Source organism: Mchenga conophoros, linkage group LG1 (assembly GCF_057382185.1).
Source record: "Mchenga conophoros isolate Kocher_MC1m ecotype Shallow Benthic linkage group LG1, M_conophoros_male_GT1.1, whole genome shotgun sequence".
Classification (NCBI taxonomy): domain Eukaryota; kingdom Metazoa; phylum Chordata; class Actinopteri; order Cichliformes; family Cichlidae; genus Mchenga; species Mchenga conophoros.
Genome location: NC_140526.1, coordinates 13,821,177 through 13,847,062, shown reverse-complemented (window position 1 = coordinate 13,847,062; position 25,886 = coordinate 13,821,177). Strand labels below are relative to the sequence as shown.

General features: G+C 38.4%; 1 protein-coding gene across 1 annotated transcript; it reads left to right on the top strand.

Moving 5' to 3' along the window:
• On the top strand, window positions 1-25,289 carry LOC146583075 (zinc finger BED domain-containing protein 5-like). Its single transcript, XM_085279866.1, has 3 exons — window positions 1-247; window positions 644-1,863; window positions 25,179-25,289. Exons 1-3 carry the CDS (start codon window positions 1-3, stop codon window positions 25,287-25,289), a joined length of 1,578 nt encoding a protein of 525 aa, XP_085135992.1.
• Window positions 25,290-25,886: the final 597 nt, after the last annotated feature.

Sequence of the window (25,886 nt, the reverse complement as noted above, 5' to 3'; positions counted from 1 at the left end):
ATGGACAAGTGGTTAACAAGAAAAAAAGGCCCTACCACAGAGACACCGGCCACAACAACCAATAAGCTCAAATCTGAAGATGCATTTTCCAGTGACCGCACAGGTGATTGTTCAACAACAATGTGTTCGTCAGATTTGGATGCTAGCAGTGCTAGCAGGGATGTATCTGTGGTTACTAGCCAAGTGGCTAGCATAGCTGGAGCCAGCCATGTGGAAAGTGATGAAGTGTCTGATGCGGAGCGTCAAAGTGGGAGAAAGCATGACAGCACGGACTGTAACACAACCTCATCAAAGAAGCGCAAATATGATGACAATTATATTTCGCTGGGGTTTACGTGTATAAATATTGGTGGATTTCCCCGGCCACAGTGTGTTATTTGTGCAAAAGTATTGTCTCAGAACTCAATGAAACCTTCACTTTTGCGCAGACATTTAGAGACAAATCATCCCCATTTGAAAAATAAACCAAGGGAATATTTTGAGCGACAGCTAAAATCACTTTCAACAAGTAAAACCTGCATTCAGGTGCCAGATCTTATGAATAAAAACAGACTACAAGCATCTTACATGGTCAGTTACAGAGTGGCTAAAAACAACAAACCCCACACTATTGTGGAGGACCTCATTCTCCCTGCTGCTTTAGATATGGTAGGGACAATGTTGGGGGAAAAGGCAAAAAAGACGATACAGTCCATTCCATCATCAAACAATACTGTCTTACGGCGCATCAATGCAATGTCAGAAAATGTTTTACAGCAGCTACTTCTACGCATACGCCACAGTGAATGTTATGCAATACAGCTAGATGAGTCCACGGATGTGGCTGGCCTGGCGCATCTTCTCGTATATGTGCGCTACATTCATGAAGGAACCATCAAGGAGGACATGCTGTTCTGTAAACCGCTGGAACAAAGGACAACTGCCGCAGATATTTTTCAAAAGCTGGACACATTCATGAACACACATGGACTCGTGTGGGACAGATGTGTTGGCATCTGTACTGATGGCGCACGGGCCATGACTGGGAGACACGGAGGTGTGGTTTCGCGTGTGCAAGCAGTCGCGCCAGATGCCTCCTGGGTACACTGCAGCATCCACCGAGAGGCTCTTGCTGCAAAGGGAATACCTGTCCGTTTGAAACATGTTTTGGACACGAGTGTAAAAATGGTTAACTTTGTGAAAGCCAGGCCGCTGAACTCCCGCTTATTTGCTGCGTTGTGCAATGAGATGGGCAGCGAGCATGAGACATTATTACTCCACACAGAGGTTCGCTGGCTATCTAGAGGGAAAGTGCTGACCCGTTTCTTTGAGTTGAGGGATGAACTTAAAGTTTTCTTCAGTAACCATCCCTTTGAGCTGTCTGAACATTTGCATGATGAAGAGTACCTTACCTGCCTGGCTTATCTGTGTGATATATTTTCTCGTCTGAACGAGCTCAATCTCGGATTACAAGGCGTTTCTGCAACTATATTCAATGTTCAAGATAAAGTTGAGGCCATGATAAAGAAGTTAAACCTTTGGAAGAACTGCTTGGATACAAACAACACTGAAGTCTTTCCTGTGCTGCATGATTTTCTGTGCTCTAATGATCTCACACTATCTAAAAGTGTAAAGCGCGAATGTAACGTGCACCTTGAGGAGCTGGCGGTGCAGTTACGCCGATACTTCCCAGATACGGACGGCTCAAATGATTGGATACGTCACCCGTTCACCGCCGTGCCTACTTCGTTATCACCGTCTGACCAGGAGAGCCTAATTGAAATCGCCACAGATGGATCTCTAAAAGTTGAACACGCTCAAAAGAACCTGGCGGATTTCTGGATAGGGCTGCGCACTGAACAGCCCGCGCTGGCTAAGCGCGCTGTCAAGACTCTGATGCCTTTCGCCACCACATACTTATGCGAAAAGGGATTTTCTGCTTTAACAAACATGAAAACAAAATACAGAGCAAGACTTTGTGTGGAAAACGATTTAAGACTCAGCCTTTCCCAAATTGAGCCAAACATTGAAGAGCTGTGTGCCTCTGCTCAAGCACATCCATCACATTAAATAAAGTTCTGTTTAATGAAAGTTCATGGCCTTTATGCTCTCGACAAAAAAGTGAATTCTAATAAATCCTTTGATACACTGCTAGTATTAAGTAGTAAAGTTTGTTATTAAAACTCTGTCATTACTAAAAAATATTGATAAATTCATTTGGTGGTGAGAAATAATCGACTGTGCAGTATTTATCTTTATGCATGCGATATTGCAATGTATTTATAGACACTAATTAAGAGTCGTTCGTAGTAGGGGGTATGCGGCTGAGGGTGACATGTCTCAAGGGGTACGTGGCTGGAAAAAGTTTGGGAAGCACTGGCTTACATCATCTTGATCATCATCTTGATTATTAAATTGGTGGTTTGATCCTTTGAGTTTGGGCTTCAAGACTGCATCAAGGTTGTCAGATGATCAAGAGGGTCAAGTGATGTGATCAGTGCAATTTCTCTATTACAGTGTAATAGAGTTGAGTAAAGTTTGACTTATTTGACTGTTTTGTGTCGCTTAATGCGCCTTACAATCCGGTGCGCCTTATGGTCCTTTAGCATGTGCAGAAGTCCAGCTTTTTATGCGGTGGTTGGCATCTTCCTCTGCCTTATGGGCCTTTGATGCCTTTGATGGTGCAAAACGTTTCGTCGACATGGTTGTGTTTGTTGGGGAGAAAACTTACAAACATACAGTTCAGCACTTCACAGTCACTCTGCTAGTGATCGAAGATTTATGCAAATTGATTGCATTCTGTGCTGTACAGGAGACACGCCATGGAGGAGATTGATTTACAATGGTCTACAGCCAATCAGGACGCAAAACGCAATGCCCTGAAAAAAAAGCATGCAAAATTGCACACAAAAAAGCAGCGAAAGGTGAGCCACGTTATAGTGAGGGACCACTGTATTTGTCTGTTATGAGGACTATCCTGGTAAAGAGAAGGTGAACACTCAGTTTGCCAGCTGATCTGTTGAGCCCTATCCTTTGATTATAAGTGCTAGGTAAAGACAGAAAAACAGAAAAAACGAGATCAAAATGAGCCGATTTTTGTGTCCCCTCGGGGACATGGAAGGGAGCACAAAGTGGAAAAAAGCCTGTGGAAATGTATCTCATCCAATGGACACTTTCCTGTGGAAGTATCCTGGGAGAACCTGGGCAAGACCCAAAACACAGCTGAAGCAGTGTATATCATTTCTGGTTTTGGACATGCATCTGGATTGAAAATAAAGAACTTAGATCGGTAGAAAGTCATTCATGTACTGGAGCCAATGGATGATGTTAGTTGGGTGGTCATCATTTAAATGTGAATAGGAAGAGGGTATCCTACTGATTATTAATATCAGCATTTTATCTTATAACAGTGAGATTAGGTTTAGTAAAACGTTTGTTGAGGTATGAGGGTGGTAAAAGACCTCAATCTGGCATATGTAATTTGCTCACACAAATCAGTGTCTCAACTATAGATATATAGTTAGCTATATAGAGTGTGCATATATAGGTATATTTCAGCAGAAACTTTAGTGTGATCAGTCTCTGTCTAACATGGTGAGTTTGGAAAAATGATCTAACAGCAAAAAATGTGAAAAGTGTTTTCTTAGCAGGAGCAATTAAAGAAAAGAAGAAGAAAGCAGAAGAAAGTCACCTGTCTAATAAAAACAGCTTCTGTTGTGTCACTTTCATCAGTGGGGAGTCAAAGAGAGTGGAACACATGCAATATTAATAACAGGAAGCTGAGCGAGTTCAGAAGAACGCCACTTCATAACTCTTGATACCTGTTTGTTGTTTAGTAATTTTCCAGTCTCATTTTGTTTTAAAGTATTTTGATGCTACTTTTGTGGATGATTTGATCTTTGTGATGTTCGATGATGATTTTGAATAACCTGACCAGTGACCAGCTGGAGAAACAAAAGGACAAGGCTACAGCTTTCATTCATTAGAGCACATTTGTGATCATACAGGCCTCAAACAAAATCCAGCATAAATCCATACATGAACCTGGATATAGTCTTTTCTTCCTTAATGTTATATTAATCATTTATTGTATTTTATTTTAGATAGAGGTTTGTATACAGACCCATTATTATTTAACATGCTTATTATGAGATTTGCCCCAAAACCAATAATCCATGAGTTTTTCAAATTAAAATATCTCCCTTGTGCCCACGTAGACAATAGGCATCACATAGTCCAGGGGTCGGCAACCTGCGGCTCCGGAACCGCATGCGGCTCTTTAGTCCTTATACTGCGGCTCTGCATGGTTTGGGAAAATAAATTTGTTTTTTTTTAAGTATTTAGCTGAAGTGTATTTTATTTATGTTCTTTTTAACTTGTAGTTCTAAATTGGAAGAGTAATGTGATATTGAAATATAAAATTATATTCTGTCATTACTTTGATCGCTCAAAATAAGCGTCACACTCGTGGAAGCCGGCATACCCGCCGAAACGCCGTGCCTTTATCGAGACTTTCAACCCCAGGTAGGCCAATTATGGATCTTCGGATCCACATTATGTCAGCAGCTGTTCTCCACTGTGAACTATGTTAAAAACAAACACCGCTCACGCCTCACAGACGACAGCTTACAGTCCTGCGTAAAGATGAAAGTGACTTCGTACAGCCCCGATTTGTAGACGCTGTGCGCAGAGGTTCAGGAGCAGAAGTCCCATTGTAAACATATCACGGCAGACCCGACGATGTTTCCATGAACATGCTTTTCAGCATCTACCACTTTTCACACACGGTTGCTGTATGCATACAGCCGGCTGCAGCTTTTCAGCTCACAGCCCGACACACACCAACACAACAGCATAGATAGCACAGACGTTAAGGCGGCGAGGCGTGATTGCGGGTGCCGCTCAGGTGCATCCGCCTCCCCTGCAGCGGCCCCGCCACACACATTAACCAGTTAAAATACATATTTAGGCAGAATTTTGCAAATATCTATTTTTCTTTTTTTTTTTAGCAGCATAGTGCTTTTTTTCCAATTATTTTGTTAAAAGTCAGGTCAAGGCTCCAAAAGCCCAAAGGCGATATGAGGGTGGCGGCTCACAGCAGTTTTTGTTTGCTACATGGATCATTTTAGTTCAGCTGGGTGTCTTTCCTTTTGTTATATTTCTTTTAAGAGTTCAAAATGTGTTAATTACATAAATAAAATGTAATTTTCTCAGTAACACTTCATGGATTTCATAAGCAATAGACCTTAGTTGTTCACACAAAGCATAAAGGTAAAAAACAATATATACAGTGTTATCTTCATTTTAGATGTCAAAAAGTATTTGCGGCTCCCAGTGTTTTCTTTTGCGTGGTAATCGCGTCCTAATGGCTCTTTGGGTGTTAAAGGTTGCTGACCCCTGACATAGACTAAACAGAATTAAATAAACGTGTTACACAAGCTGACATGATAAACAAACACAGTTTAGCCCTCAATCCATTTTTGACTGTACTGTAATGGGCAAAGATTAAACTGTGCAGTTCTGGACACATTTTTACAATGCTGGAAGTTTTACTGCAGAGATATCAGTCAAATATGAGCAGTTATAGCTCATTCAGATTCTAAAAGCAAACCAGTCAGCCAACCAACCATTAAGGCAGTCAATCAATCCATCAGCCAGTCAGTCATTCGACCAGTGTATGACAAATTGAATATTTCTGTCTGCCCATTACCCATTCACCTCATTCAAGAATAATCAGGTGTACTCAACCTCATCACCTCTCTCTCTCTTTCTCTCTCACCCTCTCTCTCCAAGACTTTGCTAGAGGCAATGTAGAATCAGTGATGTGATTCCTTTTGTCATCCAGATAACTTAACAATTTGCAACTAGGATTCCTTCACACTGTATGGCCACAAGTAGAATTTTAGCTAAATGAGGCATCAGTAAATCAGCAGGCAATTTAATGAAAGAAAAAGCAGCACACTTCTCTTTTATTCTTTTGTAACATCCCCAATCTCGCTGTGTGCTGACTGTGCAAGATAGTGACAATTAAGGTTTGAAAAAGACCTGATTTATAATTTGCAATCTGTCAAGACGGGATATTTTACTTTTCATGGTCTTTTAATATTTAATGACTCAATTTGTATTTCACAAAATAAGTCACAGAAAAGTCCTAAGCTATGTTGTGTTCAATTCATTAGGTCATTGCCCCTCTTTATGAAAATCTAGTGCTCCACAGATAAATGCATTTTCAGTTGGGCTGATTAAGTCAGGTGACTTCTTTGCCCAGTCCACAACTGTTCTCTGATAGTCTCGTGCAGTCCCATTCCATATACTGTGTATTTTCATATCAGAGTAAGTATGATAAAATTATAAAAGTAATATTTGTTGATATAAAGAAAAGAGCAGTTCTGACTGCATTTCAATGTGGAGAGATCATTTAGAAGTAAAAACAATGATTTATTGATGTACAGAGAGCATGAGTAACAAATGTAATTTTGCAATAGACTCACATGAAGAGACATAGCTGAGTAGCATCTCAAATGAAGGAAGGAAATAGGACAGAACCCCCAGAGTCTTGATGCTGTGGTGGTGGAGCAGATGGCAGATGGAGACTTGGATGAGACTTGCTGAATGTCCAGGATAAGATGGAGATGGGCTAGTGGTATGTTGATGAATGATGGCTTGCAGAATAGCAGAGCAGCACTGAGTTTTAAAGAATGGAGAACAGTGTGTGTTATTATGAGGGGGGGGGGGTATATCCATAGAGAACAAAACTTTTTTTCCTAGGGTACAAATATACCTTTTAATGCCGTTAAGTGAGGTATAAGAGTCTATAGGGATTGTCATGCTTTTGGCACAAACCTCAGGTGGCCACTCCAGGAACTGCAGTTTGTGGTAGGCCTATTTATAAACTGGCTTTCTTTTCGAGCTCCAGAGGTTGTTGTTTGGCAAAAATGCAATGCTCCCAAATACCAAATAAACCACAGCCTCTAGGTTAACAAACTTGTAATCTATTAGTTTATCTCAGGAAAAATGCGCACAGCCAGTAATATGTCAGTTAATAAACAACTGGGACATGGTTTTAATATCAAGAAAAATATTGACTAACTGTGTTCATGCAGTGTGTAGTTGGGACTGGCATCTCTAAGGAGACTGTTGCAGATAGAGCAATAACACTCAAAGGATACACTGAATGTGTATATCCTGTGCCAAGAAAAAGCATTTGGCCCTTCTTGAGTAGTTTTTCTGTGTATTTTTCCCACTTACATGGTTCAGATCATCAAACACATTTGAATATTAAGCAAGGGCAACCCAAGTAAATACAAAATGCAGTTCTTAAATGATGATACTACTTGTTGAGGGAAAAAAACATCCAAATCTACTTGGCTTTATGTTGAAAAAGTAATAGTCACCTCTTGTTGAATCGTAAATTAACTATTATTAAACATTTTTTGGCACACCCAGGCATGATTGCTGGTAGATATGAAGAATCAAAACAACAGCTGTCTGATGAAGTAAAGTATGTTAAAAGAGCTCAAAAAGCAACACACCATGACTCAAAGAAACAGCTGAGGATGTGGACTGCGAACTATGGTGACCCATTGTCCGCAAGTGAAGAAAACCTCCCTTCCTAGAGGTGTCCAGCCTACCAAAATTAGTTGAAGACTGCATCAACAAATTATCTGGAAGATCACAAAAGAACCCAGAACAGCATCTAAAGAAATGCTGGCTATTTTTTTTTTCCTAAAGACCAAAAATAACACAAAGCTTTTCCTCACTTTTTCAAAAAATAAAAAAACATTTTGGACTGATGAGACAAAATTTGAACTTTTTGGGAGCTTGAGTCCTGTTACATCTGGCATCAAATTAACTCAGCATTTCATAAAAAGTACATCATACCAAGTGTCAAACATGGTGGCAATAAAGTAATGGTCTGGGGCTTTCCTGCTTCAGGACCCGGACAACTTGGCATTATTTTTGGAAGTATGAATTCTGCTCTCTACCAGAAAATCCTGAGGGAGAAAGTTCTGCAAAAATAAAGCAAAATAGAGGTTTTGTTGAGACCTTGTCACAGTCCAGATTTAAATCAGACTGAGATGCTTTGGTATGACTTACAGATTTTTCTATAATGCACTGTGGTTGCCAAGGGATCACTGACTGGCTTCAAGGCCTTCCTGACTGGGGCTTCAGTAATCAGTCTCACAGAAAACCAGCAACCTCCAGCAACTATTTGCTAACCACCAAGGAATACACATTTTTTCACTGTTGGATCACCCATCGGGCCTATGTGACTGAGGTCATATGAATTGTCAAGCTGCTTTGGTGTGCGAGTGAGGCAGCTCCAGTTGAGTTGAATTTTGTCTGCTTCACACTCCCATATTTTTTTTATTAAGAATGTATGATTAACACAAAAACACACTGTATGTATAGAAGTTTTTAAGTAGAAAATTCAGTACATATTAATGCTGCCAGATGTTTGTGTTAGTTTTTTTTACACTAATAGATGACAACAATTAAATATTTATTTTTTCATGTTTTTTTAATGGCTATAGATAACCGATAGCACACCTGCTGCACATAGCACTTTAGGAATTGCCTCAGAGATCTCAAACCTTGCTGATCACAATAAAGAATGGTGGCAGAATCAGTAACTGTTGTCCACTATAGCAATCACATATCAAAGACCAAGGCTTCTATGGTGAGTCTGGATGAAAGATGATCTCACCCGTTCTGTTGTCATACAGTGTCATCGTCTATATTGATTCAGTGACAGATTACTCCCACGGGGAGCAGTATTGGCAGATTGTGTGTGTTTCTTGTTTTCATTTCTGGGTTTCTTGGCATGATGCAGTTGACATAGGGTGTATTGATTGGGCAATTATTGCAACACTTGAGACAGCTGGGATCAGAGGGGTTGGAATAGGAGGAGCATCTGTAAATGTGTTGTTATAGCACCAGGAAAATATTCTCTTTTGAGCAGCAGCTACACCTTGTGCACAGAGGCATGAGCACATACTCCCTCCTCGGGATAAAAATGGAATATTATTCCCAAAACACACAAATTTAAAGAAAATTAAATAAGTAAAAGGTGTACTGGAAAATAATAAAAATCAATCCTCATCCTCAGCTAAACGACTTGTTCATTAGTGTGACCAGCAGCAGTAGTAAGCAATATACTGTTACAGCCGAGTATTGATTTGAAGTGGGGTATGTATAGCCTTTCTCTGTAAAGTGCCATGTAAACCAAGAGAAGCAAAGCTGTTTAATAAGAAAGGGCTTAATTGCTCTGTGTTTAGAAAACAGCTCGGTCTATTCTCAAAAGACCCCGAAAGTCTGCCAAACTGATCAGTATTCATGTGGATTTGCAGATATACAGAGAGCTGTAGCTCATTCCTCACATCCTGGACCTTTAGGTATTTGTGTGATAAAAGTTGCAAGAAGCATTGTTCACCAATTAAAAACAACAATTGCTGCAAATAGTGTCTTAGATCGGCTCGTGTTGTCACTGTATCACAGAGAGTGGATCGTATGAGGGAGGGAGACAGAACTGCATTGCTCTATATCAACTCTCCAGAGGCCTGTAGTGAAAGGACTGCGCCAAATATAAAAAAGGGAATTAACTCGATGTTTTAATTGCCTGTGTGTTAACAGCGCTTGAGATAAATGAGCAGCATTTAAAGAGCGAATTTTAGCTTTGTTTTTAGAAAATGAATCCGTAAGAAAAGAAGTAGTAGACTCCTATCACACACAATCAAAACTGAGAATATTGATTCCATTGCGCTTTAAAATATTCTCTTAAAAAGTAACTTTTTCTACTGAATCAGTAGAAAAAGCAACATATATTATATATTTCACTAATATAATATTCATAATATATAACAAGCAAATAATGAGCTGCAGGAATATAGTGAATACCATCACTAGACCATCTGAAACACAGTTACTAAAGCATTGCCTGAGGCAAGGGTGAGTTTCATTTACATCTCTCACATTTATTATTCACCTAGTTTTAGAGAGTCTGGCGAAAATAGGTGGACTAAAGATGATCAATATGAACAGTATTAATATTTACAGTACTCTTAGAGACACTTAATTACTTAAATTAATATTGTATAAACTGCAGAGCTGAGACACGATAAAGGCATTCACTGACTACATATATGAATTCATATGAAATGTGCATGCGCACCGAAAAATAGATTGACAATTCCTTTTTGGACATGTCACTAAAAGATAGACCAACATATAACACACCTGTACACATATTCACATTCACACACACACACACACACTTTGGGGCCATGTTCCAGACATCCTCCAGAGTACGATGAGGGCAGAGGAGACAGTGATGGATTACATGCACATCTGGGCTGTAATAAGTAGGCCCCATATCCCACCTGCATTCAGCAGGAGGCAGAAATCCTGCATAATGGCTCTGCATAGAAGGCCAGGTACCCCAGGCTGTATAATGCCTTGTCAGCGTGCATGTGTGCGTCGGCGTGCACGTGTGCTTCTGTCATTACTGGATTTACAGCTCAGAGCAGAATAAAGCAGTTCTCAAAACCATTCAATATCACAGCTGTACCTGAAAAAAAGACATGCAGAAATAAACATGAAGTGTATTTCTGATCTTTCTTCTAATTTTGAAAGACACAATAAGGGTATTCATCTGTTGCTCGTCATTTAAAGGGATATTGTTTTAATTTGTAAGCAGTAGAACACATATGTGTTTTGTTTTTTGTTTGTTTGTCTTGGTTATTGAATCAGTTGCTAAATGTTTCCAGAGTTCCCATAAAGGATTTATAGGACATGATAAACTGTGAAGAAAAAAATCTATTCCAACGCACAAAAGAGACGTCTCCTTTTAAACCCCTAATAAAATCGCTGATAGAGATCTCGCAGGTGCTGGAATGAGACAACAATCGATGGGCCACAAAAAGCAAGACACAGAAAACTACCACCTGCGATAATCCTTGAGCTTGTTTAGCAGGGCAGTCTATCCTCATCATACTGTAGTGCATCTACTAAGGGAGCCTGTAGCCTCAATAGCTCCTTAAACCAAAGACACCTGGGGGAAATATTTCAACTTAATTTATTAGTTGCTTGTTTGGTTTTTTATGCCAAAGAACTTTAGAGATGATGGTGGCTTAAATAAATGGTAGATTAATATTTATCATTGATCATTTTAACTAGCTGTGTCCTCTATTTTGTGTTATGCTTCTTGGAAAATTAGTTTATTTTGTGGCACTTTTTTTGTCTTAAAACATACAATGCAACACGATTTTCATGTCTAATTGAGCATGGGCTTTTCACTACTTATAAGACTAAATCTATAAATTCTATTTAATCGATTTCTTATATAGATTTCCATTTTATCTGCCAGCAGTTTTTGTATTAAATTATTTCGGTATTTTTGAAGAAAAACACATAAAGTGAAAGAAAAAATAAAAACTTGGGCTCAACTACATAAAAACAAACACATTCTCTGTAAAATCACCCAGTTTATCTGGTCTATAAATACAACAGTGTGTACAAGAATGTGTATAAAAAACCCACCATGACATTCATCTCTTTCTTTGCTGGCAATCACTTCCACTGCAGTATGTTCACGCTTCAATGCCCTGGCTGTTTGGGAGCCACTGACCCCTTACCACAGCTACTGACCAAGGCTGATGAAATCCTTGACAGGTAGGTTGTAAGATAGGTTAGATTAATTAGGTTGTGGTTTAGCTGATGTTGCAACATGCTCTAGAAGTATTATTGTGGGTGTGTAACACATCAAGTTGGGCCTTGACCTTTTTAGGCTAACGTAAAGAAAAATACTAGTTATGATGAAGCAATCCCTGGAGGGGGGAAAAGCTGCTGTTTTCCCAAGTGGGTGCAAGCTCTCGTCATACTGCATGAGTCTGCATGTGTAGTTTTGTCTGATGAGAACAACTGTGTATATGTTATATCGTGTTTTCTTGTTTTCTCGCCAAGAGTCTTTACACAAAATCAGGTTTTTATGCTAAAGAGGAAGCTTAAAGCAAAGTTACCATAACTTCCAGTAAAATTAAACAGCCTATCCCAGCTTCCATTGGACAGGTGGGGTACACCCTGAACAGGGTCACCAATCTGACTCAAGGCTAATACTCAGAGACAGACAACCATTCACACACACATTCACATCTAAGCATATAATATTTTGTTTGTCTGTTTTAAAAAGAAAATTGTAATGCAATGATTTTCAATGATTTGAAACCCATATTTTATACAAAGTACAACATAGAAAATATAACAACATACGGTTCTTAACAAATGTAATAAATCATCACCCAGTGTAAGTTTATCCCACAGCTTCACTAAATTAGTATTAGTATTGGTAATGACCAAAACCTTTTCCTTTTAATGTTTTTGTAATGGAATGCTTAATCCACAAGTATGTCCAAGCTCTATAACTGAAATGAAAATTTTAATGCTAAAATAAAACGATTGTTGTTGTCCAAATTCACATTTCAAATTCAAAGTTTTACAAAAGAAAAGGAAAAAAGTAAACCACAATATGTTTTTTGATTATGAAAATATAGTTATTTACTTGCATTACTGGAAAGGTATTTACTTTTAGTGGTTGAATGTTATGCAAGATTACTTAATGTGTGATAATCTCCAATATGCTATGTAGCTGAAATTTGGGGATAAAACATTTTTATATTTTAATCAAATGCTTTAACCAAAAAGATTTTATTATTTTACAAAAATGAGCTCATTTGATGTTTCATGGTAGGATGAACATGTCTCCAAAAACTTGATATTATGGCAAATGATAGCGTGGCAAAGATGGGCTCACCATAAGCTCACCAACCCCTCCCCCAAGTTAAATAATGCACTTCACCATAAAACTGTGAACACAGAATATTTCATCAACAACAGCACATAATATCATCAAAGATATAGAGAATCTTAAGAAACCTCTGTGTGCAAAGGACAATGCTGAAAATCAACGTGGGAGACCAGGCCCTCAGGTGATAGTGCATTAAAAAAAGACTAAGTCTAATGTTAAATGGACTCAGGCTAAATGGAAAACTGTTCTGTGGACAGACACATCAATTTTTTGTTGTTGTTGTTCCTCCGAAAACATGGACCCCATCGAGGAGAGGGGCTTGTTATTCTCACTCACTTCTAAAGCCTGTGTCTCTGATGGTATGACAGCGCATTAGTGCCTAATGAATTGGCAGATGGCACATCTGGGAAGGAACCATCACTAATGAAAAATATATACCGGTTTAAGAGGAACATATGCTCCCATCGAAATTACTTTTTTTTTTCAGGAAGGCCTTGCATCTTTCAGTGAAACCATGTTAAACTACATCTATTAAACCAGCTTTTAAAGCAGTGTAGCACACAAGTCCTCTTACTGTACTGAAAACACCTGGGACAGTTGCACAGCTAGAATCACATATCACACGAAAAAATGGGAGGCTTCAAACTTAGATTTTTCCAAATGTCTCAGTCCACATGAAAACACAGAAAACAAGTGTTTTAACAAGAGCGTTTCAGAGCAACAACTGGCATTATAACCCTAAACATGAACAGATGTTGTCCAATCAAAAGTCCACAAACAATAATAGTTCACACAACTGACGTCAGTCGCTCTTGGAGCTGAGTGTAAAAACAAAGAGGGAGATGTATGCTCCAGCAGGAAATCTAAGTCACAACGTCAAACCCCTCTGAATTCGTAATGACGTACATAACCCAGTATGCACCTCCCTGGAAATGCAACAACACATCACATCGATGTGCCCTGCAACTATTGTCACAGTAGATTTCTTTTTATTTCTAGCTACTTTTTTTACTCTCAGTGAGATAAAAACCAACATCATGTCAATGACAATAGCTATAGTATCTACACAAGAACGCACAAATGTCAGCATGTGTTGGAGGGGAACTGCTACAGTAAAACAGCTGGAATAGGGAAGACAGAATGTAGAAAGAAGTGGAGAATCTAAAGTGACAAATGTTTGCTCCTGCAAAAAACTGATAGCAACAAATAGCTGGGAACCCGAACAACATCACATGGTAATTAACAAATAATGCGCCAGCACAAGCATAAATACCAGCAACGATCTTGGCCCCTTCAGTAGGTAAGAGGGAACTAGTGATGGGATTTTCGGCTCTTTTTAGAGAACGGGCTCTTTCGGCTCGGCTCACTAAAAAGAGCCGGCTCTTTCGGCTCCGAACCAGCTCTTCAGGTTGTCTTGTTGCTTTAAACAATTTATTATTAACAATAATATAAAATTATGCACAAAAGGAATTACTAATGTAAAAAAAAGTGGTTTTATTTATATATGTTTATATATAAATATATGCGGTGGCCCCTAGAAACAAAGCACGTACAAATTCCAAAACACATTTCTAGAGTTAACTGAACTTCCAAAACAGAGCTACCCAGATCACTTAAATTACACAATTGAAAGCATATGTGTATTGTTTGTGTATTTATACACAAGCACTCATATATATTCAAATAATTTAAAAAAAAGGTTCATTTACCTGTTACTACCACACACCAAATCTGGTCGTTGGTACTTCCTGGCTTGTGTAGCCACTAGGTAACAAAAGCTCAACACTTCGCCCTAGCATCCTGGAGCACTTCTGTTGTGTTTTGTGCGTGTTTTGGAGTTTGTACGTGCTTTGTCTCTAGGGGCCACCGTAAATATACTTTTATTTATTCACTCCACATAAAATGTAATAAATAAATCATATATTACAAAAACCAACTATTCACAGTTCAGCTTTTAACTATTTAAATTTTCAGCTTTTTCCTTTTAAACGAATTTAAAGTGAAACAACACAAAAAACTGCAAACCACAACACAATTAAATATAAATTAAAATATGAAAAGAAAAACATCATGCATATTCTGTCATATGGACCTGCATGAATAAACTTTCTGAATCATTTATCATCCGCAACTGAAAATAGGTGTGGATGATTACTATACCTTTCTAATGTGATTTGTTGTGCCTGGCTCTCTTTCTCTCTCTCTCTCTCCCTCCCGCTCTGTTCCTGTGCTACTGCGAGTGTAACTACCGCCCCTCCCCCCTCTTCCCAGCGCAAAGCACAAGGCTTGCGCTTGCCCCTAATTTTCTTAGGGTGGCATGTGGCTGGCAATAAATCAAATGGGGTGGCAAAATCAAGCCCCCCCCCAAACACTCATGCAGGTGGTTACATATGGTTAAAATGATTCAAATGCAGTAAGTATACAAGTTTTTCATATAAATAAAATCTATAATTATTGGCTGTTGCCCACATAATTACACACTTTAGTTACATAAAACGTGTGAGTTTTGATCCTATGTATAATAAATAAATATGTGGCCCAATAAGTATAAAATCCAGAAAGCTACACAACATTTGTTCATTTACAAACACAAGTCTAACTTAAGTTTCCCACTGTTTTTTGTTAGAAAACAATCAAATTGTTACATGCTTAAATTTATATTTATCAATCTAAAAAAAATAAACATTTAGTCGGATTTGATGTTACAATTAAAAAAGTGTTTGTGTTTTTATCTGAAGAGTATGTAAATATCCGGTTTCAACTGTATATTTGATAATGTTGCTGTTTGGCTTGATTGTCAGCACAAAGAGGGAGAGAGAGGAGCAGAGATTGAGAGAGAGGAGAATGAGGACAAAACAGAGAGGGAACAAGAGCAGGTGAGACAGACATGTTAGGCTACATTCACACTGCAGGCGAAAGCGCATCAAATCCGATTTTTTTGACCCTATGCGACCCATATCCGATCATGGTATGACAAATTCGATATTTTCAAATCCAATCTGGGTCACTTTCGTATGTGGTACTGAATCCGATACATATCCGATGTTTCAGAAAGCGACTGCTGTGTGAATGGTCAAGTCGCATTAAATCCGTCTTTTACGTCACTGACACAAGACAGACGCCAATTATCAGCGCTGGAGAAGCGCCCGATAAGACATCGCGAACGCTTCCTGGCCATCCGGTGAAACTGCTGGGAAGACGACGTTGGAGAAACGTGAACATTTTATTTGTACTGTATAATCTGCAGATTCTGACAGAAACCTGCAACTATCCTTTGAAGCACCGCTCCTCTAAAACAGCAATAAGGATAATTATTAGGTTATCCACATTATTATGTAAATAACAAAATAAAGCAAAAACTGGGAAACGTGAAGTCCAAAGTATTTATATTAAGGCCATCAGTCAAACAATATTGTTTGCTCTGGGTCTAAACACAGCGCGTTGTGTGTGACATCTTCTTTTGCGCATGCAGGCCGCCTTAGTCAAATGGTTGTTTACCAAAAGTATCACCGTATCATAGGTACTCATGTATCTCGTACCTAGTGTTTCTTTTTAGTTTGTTGTTTTTCAAATTCTATATTTATTAAGTTATGCAGGCTTGTTTGCACAACGAGGCTAAATAATTATATAAACTTTTCTGAATCTAAATAGTGGACTTTGGTAAAATTAAAAAATAAGTGTAGTGCAGGTCTGATTCTGGTTCTGTCTTGGTTAAGTCCTAAGTAGTCCTGATTTTGAACTGTTGTAGTCCTGTTTTAATTCTGGATCAGTTCTGGGTCTGGTTGAATTGGGGTTTAGTCCTCGTGTCTTGATACAGCCCCGACTTTGTTCTGCCTTGCTGCTTAATTAAAAAACTAGTTTAAGGTGTCCTCCATAAGTGATATATATATATTTCCCTATATGATGTAATTCTTTTTTGAACAAAACTCAAAACAGAGCCTACTAATCTTTCAGTCATTTCTAACGCCCCCCCCCCCTCCCCCCTCCAATCCCACATGCATACTACCTTTTAGAGCTAAGCCCTGGGTGTATCAAACGTCTGCCTCCGCCTCTGATGTCAGCTGCAGAAAACATGTCTTTCGTAGATGCAGGATTCATTGGTAGTGTTTTTACCAGACTCATTAGCATCATTACTCATTAATACTTTCAGTGTGTTAGTGAAATGTGATCTTACAACTCCTTTCTTCCACAGTTTTTATAAATTGAATTGCTGTATATAATGTAGCTTTTTTTTTTTTTACTCCATCAGAAAAGCTGCTTTTCTCCATATTCACATTTATTCTCTCTGTAGCAGTTCATGTCCCCTTTTAAATTCACTTCCTCCTCAGGACCATACTTGGAGACTTGTCACAGTCTGCCAGACGGCCAAGACAGATGATTTGTGACCCCTTATCTCAAGGCACCAACACAAAGTAGCTGTTTTGCTGTGTTGCATTCGTTTGATAGTAATCTCTGCTCTGCAGGCTCTACAGGGGATGGATTAACAGAACCTGCTCCTGTACAGGTTTTTAAGTAGGAAACTTATGTCGTGAGTTAAAGGATAATGCATTTCAAAGGTGCTAACATTTTTTTTTTTTTGCATTGTTTTTTGTATTGTTTGTTTATTAAAGACAGTGATGTTAATAATAAACTCACTCTGTAGTGCAACCACTGACCACAGCTCTCTCCTCCATCTGGCTAGGTTTCACCATTCAATAATATGACAAAAGGGAAACACAAGTAACCGCATTTCAATTGGTGGTGTGCCTGTCCTTCACTCTTGGATGTTTTTCTTCTTCTTATGACTCAACCCATATCTGCACCACTCTCCATCTGGTCCACTTGTTCCAGATGCAACTGCCAGACTTTTTTCTGGCTGGGCCATCTGGGCAGCTCTCTACTGGCGCTCAATTGAAAGCAAATATAGTGCATTTCTTGTTGGATTGCTCTTTTTTTAATGTGCTGCCTCCCAAAACTTGAACACACGTTCAAACGGATGGCACAGATAAATGGAAAACCGCCGTTTGGGCAGAGTGCTTGCACTCCCTTGTCCTGAAAAAGAGAGGACAGTGTTATGCAAAGAGTTTGATCGTGCATTGCTGGAAACTATTTTTAGAATAAGGTCACTCACTCTCCATATGAATAATGATTTTAACGGGTAAATTTGTTGTCTGTGAACTTGTCTGGCTGGATTTCACATTACATACGTGAAATCAAGCCAAAAAACACCCTTCCTATCTCTCTTTCACTTGCAAGCTTTGTTGTATTTGCAAAACACTATAAACATAAACACCTTGGTGAAAGGCTCGGTTTATTTATTCTTCATTTCCTGAGCAATAAATTTCATCCATCATTTCATATTGTTTTTTCTTTCTTCTTCTTTGGCAGCACTATTAAAAACTCTCTACAAATAGAAAAATATGTCTGTCAACGTATCTAATAAATTCTTTTCTATTCTGCCTTCAAGTAACAAAGAACATGCATTCACAGCATGGTAAGAAGTAGAAAAATAACAACTGAAAATCAAAGATTTACTTTTATGGGGTTTTTTGAACTTCTGAAGATAAACACTTTAGTCATATTAAACATTTGCTGTGATTAGTCAGTGCAGTTATTAAAAGCCACCCACATCTGACAATACTTATACATCAATGCATAAATATACATTCAAGAGGCTGAGACAAAACAAACGCTGCAGTCATCTGTCTATCAAAAACATTTTTGAAAGACTGCTGCAAAAAAGCCTGCATCAGAGAGAAGGAGGGAGAGAACATTTCTCCTATCCTGTCATTTATCTACAAAGTTCCATCGCTTGTAATAATAAAAATGCCCCTGATACAAAGAGTTAACAAATTAAAGAGGAAACCAACGCAAAATGTAACTGTCAGGTTGTGGGTTGCTATTCATCACTATGAAACCTGCTACCCATAGATCTAATGCAACTTCCAAAAGATTCCCTCATATGGTAGCACAAATGCTCACTCAGGGAACTGCAGATGGCTTTCCCTCCCTGAGTCTGGATCTGGCACAGGTTGTCTTTTTTTTTAATCTATAAAGGAGTTTTTCCTTCCCAGGGTTGCCAAGCGTTTACTCTTAGGAGGTCGTCTGATTGTTGGGGTTGTCTCTGGATTATTGTTGGGCCTTTACTTTACAGCGGTCCCTCACTATAACACACGCGGTCTCGATGTTTCGCTGATTTTTTTTTGTGTGTGTGCAATTTTGCATGCTTTTTTTTTTATTATTATAACAGGGCATTGTGTTCTGCGTCCTGATTGGCTGTAGACCATTGTCAATCCATCTCCTCCGTGCCATGTTTCCTGTGCAGAACAGAATGTTTTCAGCTTGTCAAATTTACATAAATCTTCGATCGCAAGCAGTGTGACTCTGAAGTGCTGTACTGTATGTTTGAAAGTTTTCTTCCCAACAAACACAATGTCAACGAAACGTTTTGCGCCGTCAAAGGTACCTGCGGTAGCACCCAAAAGGCAGAGGAAGATCCTAACCATCGCACAAAAAGTTGGATTTCTGGACAATGCTAAAGGAAGGTAGAAGTTACCGTATTTTTCGGACCATAAGGCGCACCACATTATGAGGCGCATTAAGCGAAACAAAACAGTCAGATAAGTCAAACTGTACTCAACTCATTCTTTTTGCTTCCTCCACTTCTGTACCATTAATGTTGAATTCTCTCGCTGCTGCTCTGTTCCCATGTTCTAGACCTGAAAACAGGGTTTGATCTTTGTTTTCATTCTATAATACTGGACTTTTTTTTTCTACGAAGGTTTGAACTTAAGGTTTGAATTAAATTTAAAACATCCTCGTATCCGTACAACATTAAAAAGTTTTTGCATCTCTGTGTGTGGAGTGAAGCTGTGGAACAGACTAAGTAAAGATATGAAGCAATGTCCAAGCATGGCGCAGTTTAAAAAGCGGTTTAAGGATATGGTTTTTACAGGGTACAGGGAAAAGGTAGAGATTTGATAGGGTGTTCTTGTCTAATATTTTCATGTGTGTGCGCATGCACGGGTTTGTTGGTATGGGTATATATATATATATATATATATATAATTGTAGGTTGTGTATCCTTGAGGTGTTAATGGGGTCATTGAAAATGTGTATATGTGCGTATGTGTGTATATACGTATGTATGGATAGATAGAAACATATATGTGTATATATTAAAAAAAAAAATTACACATAACGTATTATGTAATTGCTAGGAGGTATTTCCGTAGTCTATTGATACTAGATAGTGGAAAAGGGGTGGGATTAAATAAGCTTATGCTTCTTCCTGCTCCTTTTTGAACATGGACGTTATTTGGAGTTGTGGTTGCTCGTTTTCCTTTTGTTTGCTTTGTTCATTTGTCTCTTTTAATTCTATTTTTTTTATACTTTTTCAACATGTTCAAAATAAAGATTCAATCAATCAATCAACTTTGAGAGCATTTAAACAAGAGAGAAAAGTGTGAAAACGTTCATGCCTGTCTGAGAAAAGTGTATAAAGGGTGTAGTGAGGGGTTTTACAGCCTTAAAACATCTATAATTATTGTAAAAAAAAAAAAAGCTGGCTACTTTGCAGATTTCACCTGTTGCAGGTTATTTTTGGCATGTAACTCCCGCGATAAACGAGGGACCACTGTACAATAACTGTTGACCTGGACAATTTGAAGTGAATTGAGCATCTTTTTGACCTTCATTAAAATATCGTATACAAAACTTCTATTTTTATCTTTTCAACTTTTCTGTTGAACTACTATATTTTTTTACTGGTAGTCATTTAATGGTGGACTATAAAGGGAAGGTTTACTGAGCTGACCACAAATGTAGCAAACAAAAAAGCCTGTTAGAAGCATTCTATTTTTAATAAAGCCAGAAATTTGTGTTTAGATAAATAACACCAACACTATACATAAGAGAGCTTTTTTCCTCTACTCTACAAAGTATTCCTTTTGTTGCTTGAAAAACACCTCCTATACTGTACATGTGCACCACAATGTTTCACTTTGCTTGGGATGGAGTGTAAATGTAGAGTTTGAAATTTAAGTTCCTTTATTTAAACAAATTTCTTTCCCACGCCCAGTCAGTAAAAATGAGTTATTTTAGGTTCACTTTATTATTTATTTATTAGATGTCACACTAACTTTATTTGTCAATGAGCCTTCACTGAGAAATGGCCAATCTTTGGCTGGTCTGGCAGTGATAGATCTTTTTATAGGATTGCCTCTATAGCACTGACAGCTCCTTACCACAGTAGACTCATCATGCCTGGGCCTGGCTGGCAGGTCCCGCACGAGGGAACATATCAACATGAGCATAGGCCTTAATCACCAGTTCTCATCAGGCTGTCAGGCATGTCAGGCTCTTCATAACCCCCTCCAAATACCCCCACACCTCTAAAGTAGTCATACTCCTACCTTAGAATATACAGTATCTGTACTGTGTTACTGTACATATTGCTGTATTAATCCCAAAACCTATATTTAAACCTAAAACAACTACAATCACAATTCCCACACTGAGAAAATAAAAAGTGATTTTAATAGTGATCAAATTATATTGTGAGTACATGTTTTACTAAACACACTATACATTGCAATGACAAAATTCATTGCCACTGAAAAAAGACAGATGACTGCATAAAGTCACCAAGTGGTCTAACAGGGAGCAGACAACGCTTTAAAAATAATGACTGCACAGACCACAGTTGATTTTACTTTATTGTCCATTTTTTGCTCCTCTTGGGCTGTGCTGCATTGATTTCAGGTGGCTGAATGATTAAGTGATTGCACTTATCTCCGATGTGCTCCCCAAATGGGAAATCGTATACCTGAGGCACAAATCCCTCAAATAATCTCTCAGCAAAATATTGGGCACTTGCAGCATAAGCTCAAGGTGTACTGTAGTTGGTAAACACACTTGACCAGATAAGATCAGAATCTGGTGTTAAGCCACAGTGTGTGTGTGTGTGTGTGTGTGTGTGTGTGTGTGTGTTTGTGTGTGTGTTTTGTGTGCCAGAGGCAGATGGCAAGAATAATGCTTTTAAAAAAGAAGATTTAGAGAAGCAGAGTGACAGCTCCATGTATAACTGGAAGAATCAGGATGAAAACGGGAAGAAAAAGATGTGATCAGAGGAGAACATATGAGCCAATCAACTGTGGGAAGACAAGCAGAGCAATATAAAGACAGATAAGAAAGAAGTGAGAGGCTTTCATTACAGGAGTCAATATTCAACAATGCAGTGTTTTTTCAGACAGGACAAACTTTACTAAAGAAACATTATATACAAGAAAAACATATGCAACCAAAGGAAGTAAAGCAGACACACAAATGATCTCTTATCACATATTTTATGGCTTTAATAGCTTATATTATCACACACAATGGTATCTCAGCTTAATATACCTGGGACGTTTCTTAAACTTCTGCTTCTTCATTAAAATAATTTTAAAATATTTATATTTTGTTCCTTTTAATCATGAAGTCAGAATGTTTTTGATATACCTTTATTAGTCCCACAAGGGGAAATGTTGTGCTAGCTGAACCGTGCACAAAAATGGGACTCGTTTGGCAGATGAGTTTTGCCCTTCACCTTGACACTGTGAGCAAATTGGAGAACAAGCAGAAATGACAGATGGGCAAAGAAGAGTGTTGTTTCCATCCAGAGGGTGGTATGATTGACCTGGTTCAACACATCCGTACTGCCCAGCCACAGCTCAGATTTTGTCAGTGGTTCAAAAGGGTCTGGCACTGCTGTTTCTGCATTGTGGGAAATGCTGACAACGTTTGATTCTCCTATCTGCATATATTTTAACATTAAGCACACTTGGTTTTGTTTCACATGATTGCAAATTAAACATAGTATATTTTTAAGAAAAATATATAATTATAAAATATATCAAATATATAAACCTCTACATTACATAATAATAAATAACTTCACAGCAGCTGTGCCACGCTAAGCTACCTGATCTAAGAATATAATGAAGGGAAATTACAATTTATTTTTCACTTGGAGCCCAAATGTGGGCTCAAAGGGAATCCTATTTTATGCTAAAATTCACAGAGTTAAATATTAACAAATACCTTCTCACTGGATTGATTTTAAACCCATAGATCAATGGTGCATGATCTTTTTTCCAAGTAATAAGCCAGCCCAATAATAACATTTTCTATGAAGGGCAAATCTAACACATGTTTTATTCCTTTGATCTGTGCTTTGATTCAGGGACCACGGACAAATATCTCTAAAAGCTTCAAGTAACTTGCCTTACTTCATGTTAATAATCAAAACTGGCATTGCTGCAGACAGTGTTGCCAACTTAGCAACTTTGTCGCTATATTTAGCGAGTTTTCAGACCCCTTAGCGACTTTTTCTCTAAAAAAAAGTTGCTAAAATAAGACGTGAAAGCGCGGTTCGCTTTTACTCTCAACAAGCAGCGGGTGCTGTAACGCAGTCAGTTCTTCTTTTACTCTTTTACTCTTATGCTGTTTTGTGGATCACAAGGTTTAAAACTACTTATAAACACACACACACAAAGTAACTCCACCAGAGTGCCTATTTCGGGTCACTTTTGCCGGTCCAAGCCCGGGTAAAGGAGCAGGGTTGGAATTGTGACATTAAAAAAAACAATAATTGCTAAAAGAAATTAAATTTGTAGTCCTAAATAAACTCTAAATGCATTTAGGACGTTTTTTACTCACTTTATGTCTCTTCCACGATGTTATTTCTCTTATTTCCAACAACATAGGTTACAATTAGATTAGCATGACCAATTATGCAAATTAGGCGATGACGTCATTTAGCGTCTTCTAGCGACTTTTAGGACAACCAATAGCGATTTTCCTTACTGAGGAGTTGGCAACACTGGCTGCAGAACAAATGCAGGTAATGCACCGACAAGTGTAAAACTTTCAAATTAGCCTCCTGGGACCCTATTTCCTCACATGCGATGTGTCATTTTTGTCTTTTCTGCACCTTATAATTCATTCTGCTTAAAAAGTGTTTTATACTTTAATACCTACCACAGAACCAAGGCCGCCAGAGCTTGCTTTATATTTTTACATATTTTACAACTGTTATAGCCCACATTTTAATAATATGTATGCATTAAGTCCATAGTAACGACATAAATTGCAAAAAAGTGCAATAAACTACAAAAAAATTGAAAATTGTTTTTGTTTTTTTTTACATATATTTCTACTTGGAGAAATTTAAGAGGTTTATCCCTCAAAACGTTAAATACAAAAAACTTGCAAAAAATAGTTTACAACAACAGGAAATTTATTTTGAGTGACTTCATAGTTTTATTTTTGAGATACACCAATTTTTATATACTGCAGAAAAAACAATCGTTCGCACTGACGTCTATTTCAATGTGGGAAGTGTTATGAAAAGCTGATCGGATCGGCAAAGTATGTTTCTGGAATATTATGTTTTTGTTCCTGCAAGCGCTTTTTATGCAGCTTTTGCAAAGCTATGTGTGGAAGGAAACCGTGACTTAGGACAAGCTGATGGCATAAGATGTAAGTACAACTCCTCCGGTTTCATATACGCAAAAAAAATTATTGCGCTAGCTTACACGGTTCCGGTTCTACAGGGATTTAAAAATAGTTACGCAAAACGGAGCGTGCCGCTCCGACCGGCTTTAAAGGGTTAAACAGCAGTTACTGTTTATAACTGTAGTATGATGTAAATACACTCACTGTTTCCTTGTTCAGACATGACGCTTAGTTTTCTACTTCTAGTTCCAACTCAAAATAATTAGCATTTTACTTGTTGAAATATAAATTGTTAACAAATGTCTTGCTATAAAATATAATTGTTTGCAATATTTATGCGTGCTGGAATAAAATGTTTAGGATCTGTGTATTTCATCATGCTAAATATTGTTTATTTTACTTGAATCTTTTCATGTTTACCTATGAATTTTCTCCACATGTCACACACACACCTGTTATGTATTCAACTCTGTATGCATGTATTCTTATCCCTGTTAGGTGGTGTCCACAAGCATCATGTGCTAATACAATGCTGACATTGCTTATTAAACAAGAGCACGAGTCATGCTTGTTTGATTAACATCAATACAAATTCTCCCTCTCATCTGCCTATCTAAAGCTATGGCCACACAGTGTTTTCTCCTTCAATTTGAATCTCAATGCTCACTCCTTTCCACACGGCGGCATCTTTAATAAAGGCTGCTGCTTGTCGGCGAGGGTGTCCTGTCTCTAGTGAGATGGTTAATAAAGCAGAGATGTTCTGCCCACATCCACAGGCTTTGAAAGGGAGGGGTGGGAGGAGGGGTGAAGACTATTATTCAGTCAAGAAAAACACGGGGGCTTTACATACAAGCACCACTGTGCAGAAGCAGTGGTGAACTTTTCTTCTTGTTCTTTTTAATGTGTTTTTCTCTTCCAGAATCTAATAGCTTCCCTGGACCCAGACAGCTTCACGTTAATTGGCCAAGGAGGCGATGCCAAGGCTATTCTACTCATGTCCTCTGGCGCTGCCACCGCCAACTCAATATAGACCTTGAAGTTCACTCTTATTCTCTGTGTCTGCCTGTTTCTCTCTTTCTCCTTCATGTTATTTTCCCTTTCTTTTTTCCCTTTATCCCTGCATACCTCCCCAGTCTTTGCATGGGTGATTGTTTGTTTGTTTCTCTCTCTTTCACAAACACACACACACACACACAGCCTTTCTCCTTTCATTGATTCCACTTATTTTTCTCGTCATTGTCCCCATCCTCCTGATGTTTTCCCACTCTCTCTTGCTCTCTCTCACCATGTCTTTATCTAACTCTTTCTCTCTCTCCTGGTCATTCTCTCTCTGCCCACCCCACCTGCTTTGTCGGAAGCATATAAAGGAGGAGCTTTAAGTCACAGCTAATTTGGACATTGCCCAGTGGGACTCATACCAAGGCCAGCTCAGCAGGATATCAACACTAGAGGTACCCCGCGGGCCTCTTCTTCCGTTCTCCCCATACATGCACGCATGAAGGAGTAAAGTTTTTGGCCTTATGTGTCGGACACCATAAATGTTGGATTGCATTCCCTTTCTTGTACTTTGCCCACTGATAGTCTTTATGTTTGTGGAAGGGGAATTTTACAAGGAGAACATCCTTGT